General features: G+C 36.3%; 1 protein-coding gene across 1 annotated transcript in view; it reads right to left on the reverse strand.

Moving 5' to 3' along the window:
• FGD5 (FYVE, RhoGEF and PH domain containing 5) overlaps positions 1–20,170 on the reverse strand; it is a 144,874-nt gene that overhangs the window by 70,425 nt on the left and 54,279 nt on the right. Inside the window, exon 2 of the mRNA XM_070933600.1 lies at positions 15,202–15,331. Within this exon, the coding sequence (XP_070789701.1) occupies positions 15,202–15,331 (130 nt within the window). The remainder of the gene's footprint in view (positions 1–15,201; positions 15,332–20,170) is intronic.

Raw genomic sequence — 20,170 nt, forward strand, 5'->3', positions numbered from 1 at the left:
CAGACCCCTCACATCCTGGATATAAACTGTTTCAACTGTTACCTTCAAAACGACGCCATAGAGCACTGCACACCAAAACAACTAGACACAAAAACAGTTTTTCCCCGAACACCATCACTCTGCTAAACAAATAATTTCCTCAACACTGACAAACTAGTTACTAAGTCTGCATTACTAATAATCTTCTTATCGTTCCTATCACCCATCTCCTCCCACTTATGACTGTATGACTGTAACCTTGTTACTGGTATCCTTAAGATTTATATTGACTGTTTCCCTGTGACTATCATTAAGTGTCGTACCTTATGATTCTTGACGAATGTATCTTTTCTTTTATGTACACCAAGAGCGTATGCACCAAGACAAATTCCTTGTGTTCAATCACACTTGGCTAATAAAGAATTCTATTCTATTCTATTCTAAAATGTAGACCTTTTTGTTCTCCTGGTATTGGAAAAAAATGGGATTTTAGAATTTCACATTCCTTTATTGCCACTTTTATTATTGTGATTTTTTTGCTCTACTTATTGCGTTTTTTACTCATGTTTAATTGTATATCTGTATTGTGTAAGATAAAATGTTTTTAATTGCTTCTTTAATTTCTTTATAACATTTTTAAAACTAATTTATATATTTCCCAGGAAACTTAAAATACTATGCAATAGAAATAATATTAAACACAGAAGAAGAGCAAACCATTTTATAACGAGAAACGGAAATGCTGCTGGTATTAAAAAATTGGGAGCAAAAAAGAAATAAAATTTTACTTGTTGTCAAAACAATGAGGATGTGGGCACCAAGCAATCCTCTCTTGAATGAGAAGAGGGCATTGAAAACCTGAGGAAAATTACTTTTCTTTTTCATAGTCACCATTTATATACTCTATCAATTTGAGGGGAAACTAAAAGTTTAAAGTCACCTTTGATGAGATGGGTGTCTGTATAAATTGGATTATTAAAACAAATAAATAAATCATCCTTCAGTAGTAAGCAGAAATATATAGAAAATTATGGAAAGATACATGCTCGGTATTACAAGACAAAATAGAAAGACCTGTATATGGATTAGACAACAAACAAAAGTATACAATATCATCAAGAGAGTAAAAGAATTGAAATGGAAATGGGTTGGTCACATAGCGAGAAGAACTGATGGCAGGCATAGAATGGATCCCACTTGATAAAAAATGTCCACAAAAGAGACCTAAAACAAGATGGATCAACAACATCAGCAAGTATTTTGGGCCCAATTGGCAAGAGAAAGCTCAAGACCGTATGGACTGAAAACCTGTGGAAGAGGCCTTCATCCTACAGTGGATAGACAATTGCTATGATGATGATGATGATGATGATTTTCTTGTAGGTTTTGACAAGCTTTACTGATCAGACTTAATCCATTTCTGAAACAAATCAGAAGGCAGTAAAGGCAGGTAGTCTACTATGTTGAAAGAGCTTCTTCCCAATTGAATTACCATCTCAATATTATTCATTAGCTTAAGATTCAGGCCACCATAAAACACAGTTCCTCAGGCATGACTTATTTAAATTATTACGTCTAACTTTAAACTTCAGACATTTCCTCGCAAATCATTCAAAGTTATTGTTGTGTCATACTTTTGCAACCTATCAGTTTACAGAATGTAAAAGACTTGTCAGTTATTTTTTTGCTGTTGTCATATGAAAATTAGATGATCATATGTTTTCATATACTTATAAGCATGACTAAGAATAAATAATAAAGAACTAATAAACTATTTTAGCACTTTTTGTTTTTATTCTTCAAAGAACATTAAGAATTAATTCCTAAATATCAAACTGCAGTCATAGCACTGAAAATCTCCACATTGAAAAACTTACAAATAATCTAGTAAAACAATATGGTTAATTTAGATATAGCCAGTTACCTGTAAGGAAACCAGTTACTTTTCTGTAAGAAGGAAGAAAGAAAAGTAAATCTGTCTGAACAATTGTACATTTTTATGTGCAATCCTATGAGCCCTGATAAACCATAAAATACATATTCTGATAAATGTCTTAAAGGTTTTAAGCAAACCATTGTTTATATTATATTTTACTATGGCATTTAATTATTAAGAAATGGAAATGAAAAAGAATTGTTTGGGGTAAATGACAGAAAAATATATATTTCTTTTGACTTCTTAAAAATCTGAAGAATCATTATTAAATGTCAGCATTCATTGAGTTTTTGACAATATGTATTAAGTAGAAAATGGAGCTTCAATTAGTCACAATAACTTTGCTATTTGTGAACTCTTATGACATTTAATTTAATTTTCCCATGAACCTGAATAAGAAAAAAGTTGTCATTGTCTACCATATGGTGTCAGGAAGCATGTATTAAATAGTAAACATTCCCTCAAACATTTCAATAGGACTAACCTATTATTATGGTTTAAATTTTTCAAAATCAGAATGTATATACAGACAGATAACATATACATATACATGGGTACAGAGGAAGTTCATTAGCTGTGATACCAAAACACCACAAAATGCAAGAGGTAGCAACACTGGCCACTCTGCACGTCCTCTACTGATGGGCTTGGCCTACAGCTGCCAAGAAGTGAAGCATATTTCATGCTGCCTGAGGTTCACTCTCTTTTCTTGTATACACTTTGTCACAGTTAGTAATTCTATTAGTGATTAATTTGTCTTCAGGCAAAAGTCAAAACACTGGGACCCCTGAACCACGTGGCCTGTCTAGGGAGTTCTGAGACAGTGTCTCTAGGCGTTGTCCGTCTTATGTTGTTTAATGGCTGTTTGTTTAACCAGGAAATGAACTCTGGGAATGACGACAGTGTCCAGAGACAGCTTTCTGGGAAAGGAGAGATGTAGGTGGTATAGTCTCTTCAACTATCACGGTCCTAATGCTGAACCTGCCACTTAATTTTAGTAATCGTTGCCACATACTCTATAGCCCCATAGCAAATATTTTGCATTCTTCCTTCACAGATTCACTTGGTGGTAGCAAGAGAGAGTTAACATAATCAGGATGCAGGATATTTTTTCCTCACACCTAAGTCACAAACACTCTCTAATACATGAAACAAACAAATATAGGTAGTCCTTGGCTTACAACAGTTTATTTAGTGACCGTTCAAAGCACTGAAAAAAGTGACTTATGACTGTTTTTCACACTTACAATTTTGCAACATCCCCATGATCATGTAATCAAGATTCAGACGCTTGGCAACTGATTCATATTTATGATGGGTACAATGTTCCCGTATGACGTGATCCCCTTTTGTGACCTTCTGACAAACAAAGTCAATGGAGAAGCCAGATTCACTTAACAACTATGTTATTAATTTAACAACTTCAGTGATTCCCTTAACAATTATGGGAAGAAAGATAATAAAATGGGGCTAAATTGACTTAAGAACTGCCTTGCTCAGCAACAGAAATTTTGGGCTCCATTGTGGTCATAATTCGATAATGATGTAAAAAAGATGCGGAGACTCTAGAAAGAGTGCAGAGAAGAGCAACAAAGATGATTAGGGGACTGGAGGCTAAAACATATGAAGAACGGTTGCAGGAACTGGGTATGTCTAGTTTAATGAAGAGAAGGACTAGGGGAGACATGATAGCAGTGTTCCAATATCTCAGGGGTTGCCACAAAGAAGAGGAAGTCAAGCTATTATCCAAAGCACCTGAGGGGTAGGACAAGAAGCAATAGGTGAAAACTAATCAAGGAGAGAAGCAACTTAGAACTAAGGAGAAATTTCCTGAGATTTAGAACAATTAATCAGTGGAACAACTTGCCTCCAGAAGTTGTGAATGCTCCAACAATGGAAGTTTTTAAGAAGGTGTTGGATAACCATTTGTCTGAAGTGGTGTAGTCTTTCCTGTCTAAGCAGGGGGTTGGACTAGAAGACCTCCAAGGTCCCTTCCAACTCTATTATTCTATTCTATTCTATTCTATTCTATTCTATTCTATTCTATTCTATTCTATTCTATTCTATTCTATTCTATTCTATTCTATTCTATTCACTACCTATAAAATAATTTCAAAATGTGGTACATTGCAACAATTACATTGAAAAATGTAAACATATAATAAAAAAAACCCCTCAAATAATAGTCTAGAGGCCTTTAATTTATTGAACATCAGTTCTCAATATTAGAAAAGATACTTTGTCAAAATACTGGATTTATTGGAGAAAAGATGTATTGGAGGAAACAAAGACTATTTAAAAAAAAAACAATTTCATCCACATGCATATCACAATTACAATCCACAGGAAATGCCATAACAACAATGGTTACCAAATTAGTCAAGAACTGAGATAAAGTGTTGTATATGTTCTTATCAGTTTAGCATTTAAGTTATAAAATAACCTCTCTAAACTCATGCCCCCAAAATAGAAAGCCAGCATTCACAATATTGCAGTCCAACTGCCCATTTAGATACCTGACAGGCTTTAGCACCTGTACTCACTCGGTTCCCCTCTTCAGAGAGAAAAAGTTTTGTTCTTTTAAAAGACAAGAAAGAATTGCTGTGCCTGCCACAAAGGGTTGGAACTTCGGACACATAGTTGCCATTGTCTTATTGACTTTTTTGAACTCCCTTGCTGGAATTCCAATAGCTGGAATTACCTTCTGAGGCTTGGTGAGCTCCAAGAATAATATTCAGACTGTTTTTTTTTTTTTAAAAAAAATAAACAATAAAGCTATTACTTATTGTTATATTGTTATTTATTTGAATTTATAAGCCTCCCAGCGCCAATGGACTCTGGGCAGCATAAAGCTATGTTAAATGTTGTTTGTATAAGAGATAATAGAGACACAAACATAGACATAAAATTTGATTTGATTATTCTTTGTCTCTTAGGAGATTGTTCTATCTATGAACCGTGGTGGCACAGTGGTTAGAATGCAGTACTGCAGGCTACTTCTGCTGCCTGCCTACTGCAGTTCGATTCTCACTGGCTCAAGTGATTCTCACTGGCTTCCATCCTTCTGAGGTCAGTAAAATGAGGACCCAGATTGTTGTTGGTGGCAATATGCTGACTCTGTAAACCGCTTAGAGAGAGGGCTGTAAAGGCCTGTGAAGCGGTATATAAGTCTAAGTGCTATTGCTGTTGCTATCTGCCAAGCAACAGGGTCTAAGAAAATCTGTTATCTATGGACAGCAATATGCAAAGAAAAAGGATGGAGCTACACAGTCAAGATGCCATATTGATTCCTTTTTTTTTCTTATTGAAAAAGTTTTTCAAATACAGATTTCCCCCCCCCCTTTTTTTTTCCCCTCCTCCCTAACCCTCCTCCCCCTCCCCTCCCCCTGTGGCTTCTCCAGAATAAAACCCAAATTAATAACAGATTATATAATACTTTACCATCCTTTTTACTCCACCTCCCATATACTGACCCTTTCTTTCTAACAATATTATTATATCCCCCTTATACTATACATTTCAAAGCAACATTCAGCTGTAAAATTATATAATAAATCCTAATTTAGCAATTTCAACTCATAATCTATCCATTTCCTCCTCCCCCATACATATATCTCTTAATTCAAATCTTTTACGTATATTAATATAACATAACATCCCTTTTCCTAAACTAAACAATCAGTAAGCTAGCCTATCTCCACCCACTTTCCTGCAGGTCTACCATACATAATATTTTCAATATCTTTGTTCTTCTGCCCACACCACTAAAAAATATTTCCATATATAGATAAAATCCTCAAATGACTTTAAGCTTGTAATCCATATGGTATCTTCTGTAATGTCTTTCAACTGGATTGTTAATTCCATCACCCATGTTAGGGTAACATCAAATTCTAGTTCCAACAGTATGTTCACCATATTGATTCCTTGATGCATACAGTACATGGATACTTCCTGAAAACTGATTGGTGCTGGGATTCGGTTGTAACTTGCATTAGGGACTTTCTAGGTTATGATAATGAGCGCCTGTGACATTAACATGAGAATCTTACTAAGAATCTGAGTTGCACATATTAGCTTGAAGTTATTGTTCCAGGAACAATATATTGTTGCTGAATTCTACGGAAAAGAATTAATATCTTTAAAGTCTTCTGGCTCTGATATAGTAAATGAGTAACACCAACCATAAACTTCTTGCTCAGAGAAGAGTGAAGTGGTTGCTTCAGGTAGCTGAATTAATGTCATGAAAAGGCAGCAAACTGTTGGTGATTTAAAGTTTTATTGTTGTAGTTTTACTGCCAGGAAACAATTTTCTGCCCCAGGTGCCCTAGGTGCTAGGATCCTGATCTGGAATGGAGCATTTGCTAATCTGACCCAAGCAGCAAAACCCCTACTTGGCAGGGGAAGGATACTGTAAAATCCCCATTCCCTCCCCAATCCAAGGGAAGGTTACTGCAAAATCTCCATTTCCTCCTGATCAGCTGGGACTTAGGAGGCAGAGAATAGGTGGGGGCGGAACCAGTCAGAATTTTTACTACCGGTTCTCTGAACTACTCAAAATTTCCACTACCGGTTTTCCAGAACTGGTCAGAACCTGCTGAAATCCACCTCTGATCTACTCTCTGACTGGATGTGGCCTAATAACACAGGTAGTCCTCGACTTACGACCACAATTGAGCCCAAAATTTATGTTACCAAGCGAGACACTTCTTAAATGAGTTTTGCCCCATTTCATGACCTTTCTTGCAGCAGTTGTTAAGTGAATCATTGCAGTTGGTAAATGAACTTGGTTTACCCATTCATTTTGCTTGTCAAAAGGTCGCAAAAGGTGATCATGTGATCCCGGCACACTGCAACTGCCATAAATGTGAGTCAGTTGCCAACTGTCTGAATTTTGATGACTTGACCATGGAGATGTTGCAATGGTCATAAGTGTGAAAAATGGTCGTAAGTCACTTTTTTCAGTGATGTAACTTTGAACAGTCACTAAATGAACTGTTGTAAATCAAGGATTACCTATAATGCTGGCCCTGGAAAACCCATGGTGAGCAAACAGATGAGGGTTGAGTAACTGCTTATACTATAAGTATCCTCGACATATGACCATAATGGAGCCTATCAATTATGGTCATAAATCATGAGTGTCATAAAATGGCTCATCAAATGACTGACTTAATTTTACAAACTTTTTTTTGGTAGTGAACACAGTGGTTGCTAAGTGATTGTTATGGGCAAACCCTATAGTCATTAAATAAAGCCATTTTTGGTTTTTGGGCATTTTTCAGTTTCAAAAATAAGCCTTCCGTCTCTAAAATCAGTAAATCTTTATATATTTTATTAACATCAATCTGCCCTGCAAAGAAAGCAGCGATATTGATTGGATTTACTTTCATTTGCACTTCTTTAGTGCTGACTCCAATATTTATTTATTTAGTTGTTCAATTGATATGGCTGTCCATTTCCAATGAGTCTGTACAAGGCAAGAGATAAGCAACGTAATCATAAAGGAAGGTCAGAGAGAATTAATCTGCTTCTCAAAATTACTGCATTTTGTATTGTTCGTTTTGCCATAGTATTGTTCCTATTTAAAACATATATTGCTAACAAACTGCCAAAGAAATTCCTAAGGCGTATGAGCAATATTTTCCCAAGTTAAAATTGAATTCTGGAAATTCTGTCTGTTTTCCCCATCTTGGAGGGATAGGCCACATCATTTGCCGGGGTGGGAGGATCTTATTAATTACACAAAACCTCTGTTGGAGGGGGAAAAAAAGTTTCTAATTTTGTCTCTTCCTTAGAAGGACATTCACGCCAGCAAAAATATAACATATGTTTAAAGTCTTTAAAAAAAAAAAAAGATTGTGTACTTGCTTCATTATATGAAGGTCAAAGGTTTGCAAAACAGAATGATTAATGGAGCCTGGAAACCAATCCCACCCAATTGAAAGATAAGGAACAGTAAAGACAATTTGACAAGCTGCAAAAGTGAGGCTGTTGTTGCTTGGTTCTTTGCAAAATCTTTGTGGCCTAGCCTGCTATTTCCTTTATTTGCAGACAGGCCTGTTCTGCATTCCATGATTATTCACCACCCCGTTCCCTCGTCCCCCATGCCACAGCTTTCTGGCACCTCACTGGGGTGGAGTGGAGCAATGTCTCACTCCCAATGATAACTCAGATATCAAGTAGTATAGTATCTATGCATGTTAAACCACTTCTATACCAAAGTCTTCTCATTTCCTGAAATATAGGGTGGTATCCCACCCCCACCGCCAAAGAAAAAAGTAGCATTGGAGGCATTCTGGAATATGGAATACTTCTCTCAGGTTTTATTTTTTAAATATTTGGTGCATGGTCATTTCATTGTAAAGCGCTTCCAGGTTTAAAGTCAGCCAAAGAAATAAGGTGTCAGTAGTGTCCCGTGGTAGAGACTTTGGCAATTCTGGGTCAATTGAAGATTTCAAGATCTTATGATGAAGCCCATGTTCCATTATATGTAGAGAGGAAATGGTCTTCAGAATGCTGGACTAGCGTATAGCTTAGATTGGATTGGTTTTTGTTTGAATTTAAAACACAAGTCTTCAGTGCAAAAGGTGAATCAATCAGTTGAATATTAATATGTATTATTTACTCCTCGACTTACGACCACAATTGAGTCCAAATTTTTTATTGCTAAGGGAGACAGCCGTTAAGTGAATTTTGCCTCATTTTACAACCTTTCTTGCCACAATTTTTTAAGTGAATCACCGCAGTTGTTAAGTTAGTAACACGGTTGTTAAGTGAATCTGGCTTCCCCATTGACTTTGTTGGTCAGAAGATTACAACCGGTGATTATGTGACCCTGGGACACTGCAATTGTCATAAATATGAGTCAGTTGCCAAGTATCTGAATTTTGTTCATGTGACCATGGGGATGCCGAGAGAGTCACAAGTGTGAAAAATTGCCATAAGTCACTTTTTCTATGCAGTAGTAAGTTCAAATGGGCACTAAACAAACAATTGTAAATTGAAGACTATCTGTATTTAATTAGTATACACAAATGACAGGCAAATTAGCAATAGCAATGGCAATAGCAATAGCAATAGCACTTAGACTTATATACCGCTTCACAGTGCTTTTACAGCCCTCTCTAAGTAGTTTACAGAGTCAGCATATTGCCCCAACAATCTGGGTCCTCATTTTACTGACCTCGGAAGGATGGAAGTCAACCTTGAACCAGTGAGATTTGAACTGCCAAACTTCAACAGTCAACAGAAGTAGCCTGCAGTACTGCACTCTAACCACTGCGCCACCTCGGCTCAAAATTATCTCAATAGCTATCTTTTCATGTGCAAGAAATTTAAATAGGATATGATTTAGGGCAGATGTGTCAAACTGGTGGCCCACGGGCAGGCCACGCCCACCCCAACTCCGTGAAGGGAAAAATGTCACAAAACATGACATGACGGCAACGTGATGCCACAAATTTGACACCCATGATTTAGAGTATACATCATTTAACACATGTGTAATAAACCATAACATTATACGATATTTAAGAATTAATATGGATTATATTTGAAAATTCAACATAGATATGGGGAGGTGAGGTAAGATATTTGTCTAAATAACCTATCATTGCTAATAGAAGGTGCGGGAGCAGTTGTCATACCTACAATATATTGCAATTTCCAAGGTTTGAGAATCAAACAGACTGCATTTCTTTGGCAGCCTGCAGGTTATTGTTGCATTTTTGATCTTACAGTCTGTAAGACCTATAATTACACTTTTTCATATGCTCAAAAGGAACATATTACAGAAGACAAGTTATATTTTTCAGTATCTCAGAAATTGCTGGAAGTTCTACTCGGTTATTTTATGACACAACGTCCTTTTGTGAAGTCTTTTTATTAAAAAAATCACTACACAGTAAGATTTAAATAACTTGCGATCAGAGTTAACTTAAATACCTCTTCATCGAAAACAACTCTCATGCCTAGAAAAACCTCTATGTAAATATTTTCAGAGTTCATCACATAGTACCTATAAATGATTGCAAGCATTCATACTTAGGAGAATCTTGGGCAGTGGATTGGACTATCCAAGGTCCTATGATTCTATGTTCTAGTAACTAATTTTTTCATTCACTTGAGACTGAGAAATTCATAACATTTGCTAGCCAACCCAAATACATACGTTATATGGGGGCAATATGCTTAGAGAGGGCTGTAAAGAACTATGAAGCGGTATATAAATCTAAGTGATATTGCTATTGCTAGTAGCTGCATTTCTGATTCCCTAGCAGACTTCATTCCTAGAACCTATTGCATTGGGTCCCTCATAATCTAAGGATGTCTCAGTTCATGTTTTGTATGCAGAGACCCATATTTCAATCCACTCCATCCCCAGTTTTGTCCTGTTGTTTTATTTTGCAAATGATGGGAAATCATTTTGCTGAATAGAGTAAAGCGTTAATCAATATGGCTAGATCCAGGGCAGGTAATTTCCAGTACCTGGTCATTGGGAAAGCTTAGTCCAAAATGTTCAAATGGCACAACATTCTAAATTATGGGAACAAATAGACTTACTTGGCATAAGACAATTTATACTGAATGCTTCTGATGAATATCCTATCCCTAAATAATATTCCTCAAATTAATGCTTTCCTTGTGAATCTCAGAATCTTTGGGATTCCAGCAACTTTTGCTAAAAAGTGTAATGGAACAATTTTCATTGTTTTACAATTATATTTACTGGTTATATCTTATCTTTATAGAGTCTAAATAGAATGTAAAGTTCAGTGCAACTTCCAAAATCCAAATTGATTTCACTGAATCCTTCAATTTGGAAAGAAAATTCTTCCAGTTATAGATGATAGTTGTAGTGTGGTAGAACATGTAAGAATTACAAACTCTAATATTTTTCTTTCCTTATTTTTTATTTTAACATCAATGGAGCTCCCTTTAAAGAATAATTAAGCTAAGTAGATATGCAAAAGAGAATGCTGCTTCTTATTCCACAAGTCACATTAATTTTTGCACTAACACTAGGCAGTAATTAAGAATAATTAATGTTACCTTTTTACTTATTTCTGCATCTAGAGTAAGTGGCAAACAGGATTCTCCCTAATGTATAAAATTATAATTTCAGTATTTATATTATAATATTTAAGTATCTGTAACCTGAATTTATAAACATTAACATTGTTGTTTGTATCACATTAATCCAGTTTAGTGTTTATTGCAAAAACTTACTACATGTTCACATGTCATGCTTGTTTATTCACAGGTTCTGTCTCTTTTCATACAAAAGAGACATAATTGGTTGCAAAGGTATAGGCAAATGAATGAACTCTTGCTTTCAGAGAATACTCCATAATGTGATATAGTATTGAGTAAGGACTGTTAATTTCTTTCAACCATCCACAAAATTTGTCGTAAAAGCTAGAGTCTTCATATATCCTGTTTCTATACTGGGAAATCTGAAAATCAAACATGTCTGCTTCAACATGGAGCCTTGGGTAAAAAAAAATTATGGTCTTTAGAGAATCAAGGCCCAATTCTAGATTTGCATCTAACCAAATTGTATCAAAGGTGCTTTTTCAAGAGGCAACTGGACTTTCTGGTTTTTCTCTGAAGATGTTTTGCTTCTCATTCAGGAAGCTTCTTCAGAGGACAACCATGACCTGGATGACTGAGAATCTCCATAGACATTTAACCAAATTGTTAGTAGAGGTGAAATTTTCTTGCAACCAAGAAGGAACAGGCCTGGCTCAAAGGGGAAAAAAAGGGATGTTTTTGTTTTGTGTTTTTCTTTTGAACTGTGGCATAGAAAACCTTAAGGGGAAAACACACAATTTCAGGGAATATACTTATGTAGTACATATGGTACTCTTACTGTTTTCAGAAGTAGCATCAATCACTATCATCAAAGCTGTGATAGGAGGCTTTAAGGGAGTGAGAACCAATCCCTGCCATAAGTATCTTGCAGTCACTGAAAGAAGCTATAGTAACATGAGCATCCAGGACCTTCCAACTTCTGAATAAGCTGTGCAGAACCATATGGCACAAACAGGCAACTTATTTCATTACTATCTGAGTGAGCCACTCTGAAGATTGGTAGCCTTAAGGAAGCCACATGGAGCCTCGAGAATGGCCTGACATTATGTGGCACATTTAAGCAAGGAGAAAGAGCAACAAATATATTGGACAGATGATGGTTAAGGGAGAAAGAATCAACTTCTCAATTAATAGTTTCCTTCTCCACAACTGAAATCTTACTGCGGCAACAGAGTTTCTATTGGTTCAGCCATTATGTGTATATCAAACCATAGATAATAAAAATATGGCTAAAGAAAGCCATCTGTATTGTTACCACTTCAAGAAAGAAATGCAGAGTGTTAGCTATACAACTATATGTTGTGACTATGATTGCTTACAAATGTTCCAAGCCACATGACAAATATATCTAAATGTTTTAGCAGTGAAGGGAATAAAGAACTAACAGCAAGCTATCAAGCAGCAACAGAGATCTGACACACAGCACCATACAATAAGACAGGCTGATGAATAGAGGATAATATAGTGATTTTGCCTACTAAATTGTGTTTTTTATGCCCTTGAAGATGTACCCACAGGAGATTGCTGATTTGCGATATTCCATCTGTGTTTGCTTCCTTGAAAATATGTATGAATGCTAAGTAAAATACTGTATGTAAAATATCCTCCTTACCTACAGTTGTAATTTAATGAAGATTTAAGGAAAAAGGAATGTCTTCTTTCGCCGTCTGTCATGTGCTATTTTCTTCCAGTATGCAGTTCTGTCGTCATGAAAGTCAAGGTCACCTCCGCGGTGAGCAGCCAAACAAATATATACATGAGACACACATGTGAAGGCTGGTCCCAGTATGCCTTAAGGTAAACTAGAGGTGAAATTTTAGCTAAGTGAAGGGCACATCACTCTCTGAGGAGCATCGTAGAGGTTTAAAAATATTTAGCTGGGAGTTCTCTAACCCAGTGCCATATGCCAGAATTTTTAATGCCGTGTTAGACTCTGAATTATCAATAAAATAAAATGAAAAAGGAGAAATCAATGTGACTTCTGGTGAGGGAAACAACCTGAAAGTAAATGTTCTTTTCTAATATTGTATCCTCCTCCTCCAAACTGCCAGTTAAATAACATTAAGCTGCCAGTTAAATAACATTAGTGGGCAGTACTTCTTTCTTTGACTGGACAATATTGCAATAACATAAAATTTGAAGTAACTCACATTATGCCCACAAGTTTTGAGAGTTTGCCCTCCATTTATATTCTGAAATATTCTCCCTCTACTTTTATATGACTTTTGTAATAAATGCAGTTTCTCTGTGCTTCCAAATAGTATGTGTGCTTCAAGTAGCAGTGTTGGGTAAGTGTAGTTAAAGCTCTTTGGCCATATTTACTGGACTGTCCTTTGACTTAAGACAGAAGGAAGCGATTTCCAGGCAAGAAATCCACATTTTCTTTAAAAAAAACTATTTTCCATTACCCTGTTTCCCCCAAAATAAGACATCCCCTGATAATAAGCCCAATCGAGCTTTTGAGCGCATGGCAATAAGGCCAAGTGCTTATTTCAGGGTTTAAAAAAATATAAGACAGGGTCTCATTTTCGGGGAAACACGGTATATATTTATACAACAACTTAGCTGTGAAAGATAAGCTTCGTTTTTAAATGTGTGCTCCTTCCCAGATGCAGAAATGTGCATATAATAGTTAGATTTTGGTTTTAAGGAATCTGAACAGCAACAGAAGTAGAGAAGATACTAAAATTGCTAATAGTACATTCAGTTGACGGAGGAACTGGATTAATTGGACTCTGCTGCAAACTGCCTTACTTACACAAATCAACTTGTGTTCCTTAATAGCTTGGAATGGAGTTACCCATTTTTTAAAATGAACTTAACAGCAGCATTCTTAGTAAGAAATGGTTCATTTAATGCTAAAGCATATGTGACTTTTCAGAACAACACTATCTACTGCTGTCTGACATTTGATTGGGTTGTAAATACCACAGATGCTATGTTGCTCTTATTAATGTATGTCCCAGAGCAACAAATCTACTTGCACAGGTTCCAGAATCCTGCTAAGATTTTCATGAAACAGAAACTCACAAGATAGATATGAAATGTAATTGTTTGGCTAAGGATGATTAGATTTAGGAGAAGAGTTGATAGGAAAAAAAGAAGTCATGCTTGTTATGCCACTATCTAAGGAACTCATAAGGCCTCTTTAAATATTTGAGGAACAATCCAGCAACCTGATACTTATATATTCAGTTAGGACAGAATTTCCGCATAATGAAAACCTACTATAATATTCAGCATAATGAAAACCAAACATTTTTAGCAAATAATCATTTCTTGCTTACAGTATAAATTAGTCAGTTTGGTGGAATATTTGTGCACCAGATTAAAAACTGGGAGATTCTGAATTTTAGTCCCACCTAAATCCCATTCAATTTGATTACTTGGGGCCAGTCACCCTCTCTCAGCCCTAGGAAGGAGCCAATGGCAAATCATTTACAAAATCTTGCCAAGAAAACTGCAGGGATTGGTCCATGCAGTTGTCAAAACTCAATGCTGCCTTGAGAGTATAAAAAAATATCAATGCACTTTTTAAAAAAAAACCCACACATTTTCTGATTAAACTGAAAATATTTTCTACTAGTTGCTGCTCCCATTCCTGTATTCAGGCTCACTTTTATCTAGTAGATGTACATGAACAACCAACAATTAAACCAAAAAATCAACAAATTACACTTGTTACTAGACCAGCACAAAGCTATTTTCAGATTAGCTCATTTCCAAATTCTTGGTACTATTTTCAGCAGTTAAATTTACTGTGTCTGCCAATTCTTCTTAATAATAGGACGCCAAAATCTGCTTACAATGACTATATGTAATTGTAAGGTTTTTCTCTGCAAGAAAATGATAGAGCTGATTTGTGTTTCATCAGTAAATATTGCTTTTTAAATAAACAGAGTTAGGTTCCCATAAAAACTACAACTTTATTTTCTATGAATGTTTTAAAATAAATCATCCTAATATAGACCAGTTTTGGCTAGTGCTACGTAGTTGTTAAATGATTTCAGTAATATCAGGCCTGACATTTAATTCTGGTTTGAACAAAGCAGTTAAAAGGCGAAAAACAGTAGATGGGGGTTCATTTCAGAAACTCAGAAGAAATGGAATTGGGAGAAAATCTAGTAAATATCCTAACAAATTTCCCAGGATCTACAAAATGTATTCCAAAAGAAAAGTGTATTTTTTACCTTGTGGATGATATTGGAATCTCCTTGATTACTGTCTTCATCTTCTGAACTTTTCTGTTCCTCATCAGATGTGACATCTTCAAGAGGAATTACAGAGATGGGGCACACCTTGTAAGGCTCTGTATAAGCACTGTGAAAAGAAGAAAAAAACATTATCTTATGAATACCCACTGGACAAAAAGCATAGGAATGAAACTTCACCCTTATTATTAGATGAAGATTTTCTCATACTCTAGAACCGTGATGGTGAACCTATGGCACGGGTGCCAGAGGTGGCACGCAGGGCCCTCTCTGTGGCATGTGAGCCGTCACCCCAGTTCAGCTCTGCTGCACATGTGTGAGCAGCTCCCACCGGCCAGCTGGTCTTCAGGTCTCTGCCTTGCATGTGCGGGGGTGGGACATGGGATGAGATGTGTGCATGTGCAGGGGGCCAGGTGCATGTGGAGATGCACATGCGCAGGGGGTGGGCACGTGTGGAGGGCCACGCGTGCATGCATGGGGATGGGGCATGCATGTGGGGACTGTGCATGCATGTGCAGGGTGGGGCATATGTGGGGTGTGTGCGCATATGCAGGGATGGGGCGCATGCAAGGGGCTGCATGTGCATTGCATTTGGGGGTTTGGGTACACGTGCATGCATTTGTGCACATATGCGCGTGCTTTGGGCTCTCAGTCAGGAAAAGGTTAGCCATCACTGCTCTAGAATCTGTTAATTCTTATGAAGTTCCTTTTGGAGTTGTTAAGAAGTCAAATGGGATAGGGAGGAGGCAGCAAATAGTAAAGAGAAAGCAGAAACATTTCTAATGTGCCTGAACATCACAAATCTTTGCTTAAAGCTAAACGTTTGTGATTTCACAATACTCACAAACTACTTTTAACACTATTAATTTTTGTAGAGTCTTCCCCAAACTGGTGCTCAGCTGATGTGTTGAACTGTAGTTTATAATATATAAACCTATTAATCATATTAGCCAAACCTGTCTTCCTCTAGGTAGAAAGAGCTGAAGTTTTTAAGCATATTAATGATTAACACCTCTACAACCTCAAACCATAAGGCAGTAAGAGTTAAGTGGCATAGGGGGCCAATGAAGAGACAATAAATTTATTAGCTAACCAAGGAATAATGCTACAGAATCTTGGAAAACTTAGTCAAAATGGGACTGAAATCACATGAGCACATTCTACATCCCACGATCATCTTAGAAGAAATAGTATAGAATAGATATAAATAGAATAGAAATATTCAATACCTGCAGGTATTGAATATTAATGAGAGGTCCAAAAGAACTAGCAGGGATTCACTCTTGCTCATCCAAAACTGTTTTAATCCCTACAATGGAACCCATTTTTAAAAGCAACTGAAGAACCATTTCATCCAAGAAAAAGGTATTTATCTATAATATTTATATGGCTGCCCATTTAAAATATTAAACTCTGGGTGGCTCACAACGAAAGATAAAACAATGTATATAAATAGTAAAAACTTTGAAAACAATAAACTTTGGCACCACAATCAAACTTCCCCAATACAGCCCACAACACTCCAACTTCACACTTTCCCACTGCTGGAGGGAAAAGTCAGCTCTTAATGTTTTCTAGAAGGTTAAGAGGGTAGAGGCTTCTGGATCTCAAAGAACTCCATAGGGTAGGGGCTGTAACAGAAAAGACACAAGAAAATATTCCATGGTTCTTTCTAAGATCTTGTTCAGAAAAGGTCATTAGACATTGGGCAATGAATGTCCAAAGTGGTAGGGCCAATCATAAGGGACATTAAGTAAAACCAATGATGTTTATATTAATGCACAGCTGCCCTTATATATATTGCTTATGCATGCAAACAGGATATATAGGTATTTCAATAGAATCAAAATGATGGAGTAATCCCAGTCTCACTCCTTTTTACTTGTACATGAAGCACATTAAAAAGGGGTGGAGCTTCAATTGCTCAGTTCCACCCGCATTCTTGATACTATTGACACTTTCTTCCATAGAAACTCCTACTTACAAATAATTTTTCCTGCCACCAAGCTATAACAAAGTACATAAGAACAGCCTTGGCCCATAGTTTGCATTTGTTTCTCAAATTAGCTAAACAAATAACAAATAACCCTAAGGATGCCTTCAAGCAAGATATAGACTCTCCAGCCATTCTTCCCCTACAATTAGTAATCAGAGGCATTCTGCTTGGAACATCTTATATTCTGCTATACATTTAACATCATCAACCAACAGCACCTACCTATGCCAGGTTCCTGGGAAGGACTCAATAGATGGATAAAAATGTCAAATATAGTCTAAACATCTGGGTGACTGTGTGACCAACCATAACGTGCCAGTAGTGAAGAATTGGTGGGAACATATAGTTGAAAGAACAGTCAGACATTCCCAAGTTAAAATATGTTGGATGTAAATACACAAAATTGTCATTGCCAATTACAAAGGATTACACTATTTCAATCTGCACGTATATTACACTGACATATTATAGGTTCTTAGAAAGAGCTTGATGCATATGAAGGCCAGCACCAACTAAAAAACTGGCAGCTGTGATTTCACATTTTTGTGTATATAACAATAACTTTATAAACCAAGTGGAATATCTTATCCTAATATTAAGGCTTCCATGTCAACTCTTGGAACTTCAGTTCTGATTGTGTATATTTGTCCAGGCTTTTTGATATCCCCCAAACTCCATTCAGCATTATCTAAAGTATCTTTAAAAATTAGGGAATGCCTGATATGGTCTTTCATATTTTACTATGTTCAAGAACATTCTGGAGACAAATTTATGAACGTGTCAAAATGGACCAAAAATTTCCAAAAAATGTAGCATATTTACCATCCAAAATGGTTGACTAAACGAGTCCTTAATTTCTTATTCTTTTTGCATGTAAAAAAGCTGGGATAGAAAAGCACCCAGCTAATTTTTTTAATTTGATTCAAAGCAGGCCCTAGTCTACTGAAATCATACAATACCTCAGACAGTAGCTCATAACAATTGTTAATAATATCTGGTGTACATGATGAGGCTGTAATGGCTTTAAAATGAACAGCAATTGCTCAGGGAAGAAACTTGTGGCACATTTTCACAGCAAGCATGTAAGACAACTATGTAAATGCAATGCTATTATGATTCCCTGAAGCATTGCAGAAGGCAACTCATCACCTTTATGGGTCTTCCCCTATTCCACCCACTCCCTTATTAGATACTTCCAGTCCATAATTCACCAAATAACTTTAGGATGAAGAATAGTCAAACTCTTGTCTCAATGACTTGGTTTAACTATTTATGCTATCTTTCAACAAAAAGGAAATCTTCCATTGTTTCTCAAAGACCCAACACTCTCATCACTAATTAGCCCAAAATGCTGCAGAAGTTATGAAGTATCAGAGATAAAGTTACAAAGAATAGCTCTGTGAATATATATTTGTGAGATTTTTGTCTGTTTCTATCCATGTACACCCAGCGTTTTTGAAGCCACTTAGATACTATTCATTTTCCTTATAATCTTCAAGTTTTGTCCTTCCTAATTTAATTATAGTACTTTTTATGACAATAATATCAGATTAAATACAGAGCAATTCCAATAGAAATATCAGACTTTAAATCAGGGTCTGCTTCAACCTGATCAAGACAATACTAGCATTACTGATCTCAATCATTAAATAGTTTGTACTGGTAAAAGGAAGCTTCCAGTAGTATTAGAAAATGTATGAGAAATTTTGGACTAATCTTCCCCAACCTGAGCACCATCCTGATGAGCGTATATATAGACTTCAACTCCCAAAATTCACTAGCCAGCAAGTTAATTGCTCATTATTCTTGGGGATTAAGTCCATATTGGATAAACTTTACACCAAAAGTTACAGTGCAATCTATTTACCATGCCATCTCAAAAATAGTTGTACTTCACCTAGAAACTGAAACATGTCTACATTAAAGGCCTCTAAAGAGATTTTACATCACATTGCAATCCAATGCACTTTATATAGAATCAGATTTTTGAACTTGAAAGATAAAATGGGTGTCCTGTTTATTCTGTTCTGACATGGCAATCGAATATCACACAAGAAAAATAATCCAAAGGCTGAACTGACCCACTGCTACCTTGTTTAGAATTCTCATTAAAGCCTTTTGGGAAAAGGTGAGTAAGAACACGATAGCTATTTTACAAATGTAGCCCATAGATAGGCTCTATACCAGGGGTGGGTTCTACTTACCTTTACTACGGTTCGCATCGTGCCCGCGCGCATGCGCAGATCACCTATGATGACGTCCGTGTCAGTGGGCAGAGCCTCCCACTGGTTTTACTACCAGTTCTTGTGAACCGGTCCGAACCGGGGGCAACCCACCACTGCTCTATATATACAATCAAAAATGTAGAGAACTCTGCCAAGCTTCTTGAGGAAGCTCTTCAGGTCCAGTGAATTAGGTGACATAGAAATCATTCTAACAGGGCAAGCAGGACAAAGCTTACAGCCATTTATTGGGAATGTTCTAGTTCTGGAGTCTAGCTCAACTCCTAAGCAAGAGTATATATTCCTCCATCTATTTCACTTTTCTGTGAAACACATAATTTTCTGTTTCTGACTATCCTTCTCTTTTTGCCACATATGTCATATTACAGCTCCTTCCACTCTTTTCCCCAATATACAGATGTTTATGAACTCATATATTATATACACATCTATTTCTGAGCCACTTGTACAGTTTAAAAAGTATAATTTGAGTAAGTTCATAATAAAATAAAATAAAATGAAATGAAATGCAAATTGAAAGAATTTCTTCTCCACTAGGAATGTTAAGTATGCTGTCAGGGCACTCTTCTCAAACCACAGAGGAGAATATAATGGGAAGAAATTGATAAAATTAAGAAAACATTGTCAGCTATAGTGCTGACTATAAGAGGAAACTACATTTTTAGCCAAATAACTTTGTAAAGTGAGTTAATTTACAGGTGGATAAATA

Source organism: Pituophis catenifer, unplaced genomic scaffold (genome assembly GCF_029215685.1).
Source record: "Pituophis catenifer annectens isolate HBS135680 unplaced genomic scaffold, rPitCat1.0.hap2 SCAF_2, whole genome shotgun sequence".
Lineage (NCBI taxonomy): Eukaryota > Metazoa > Chordata > Lepidosauria > Squamata > Colubridae > Pituophis > Pituophis catenifer.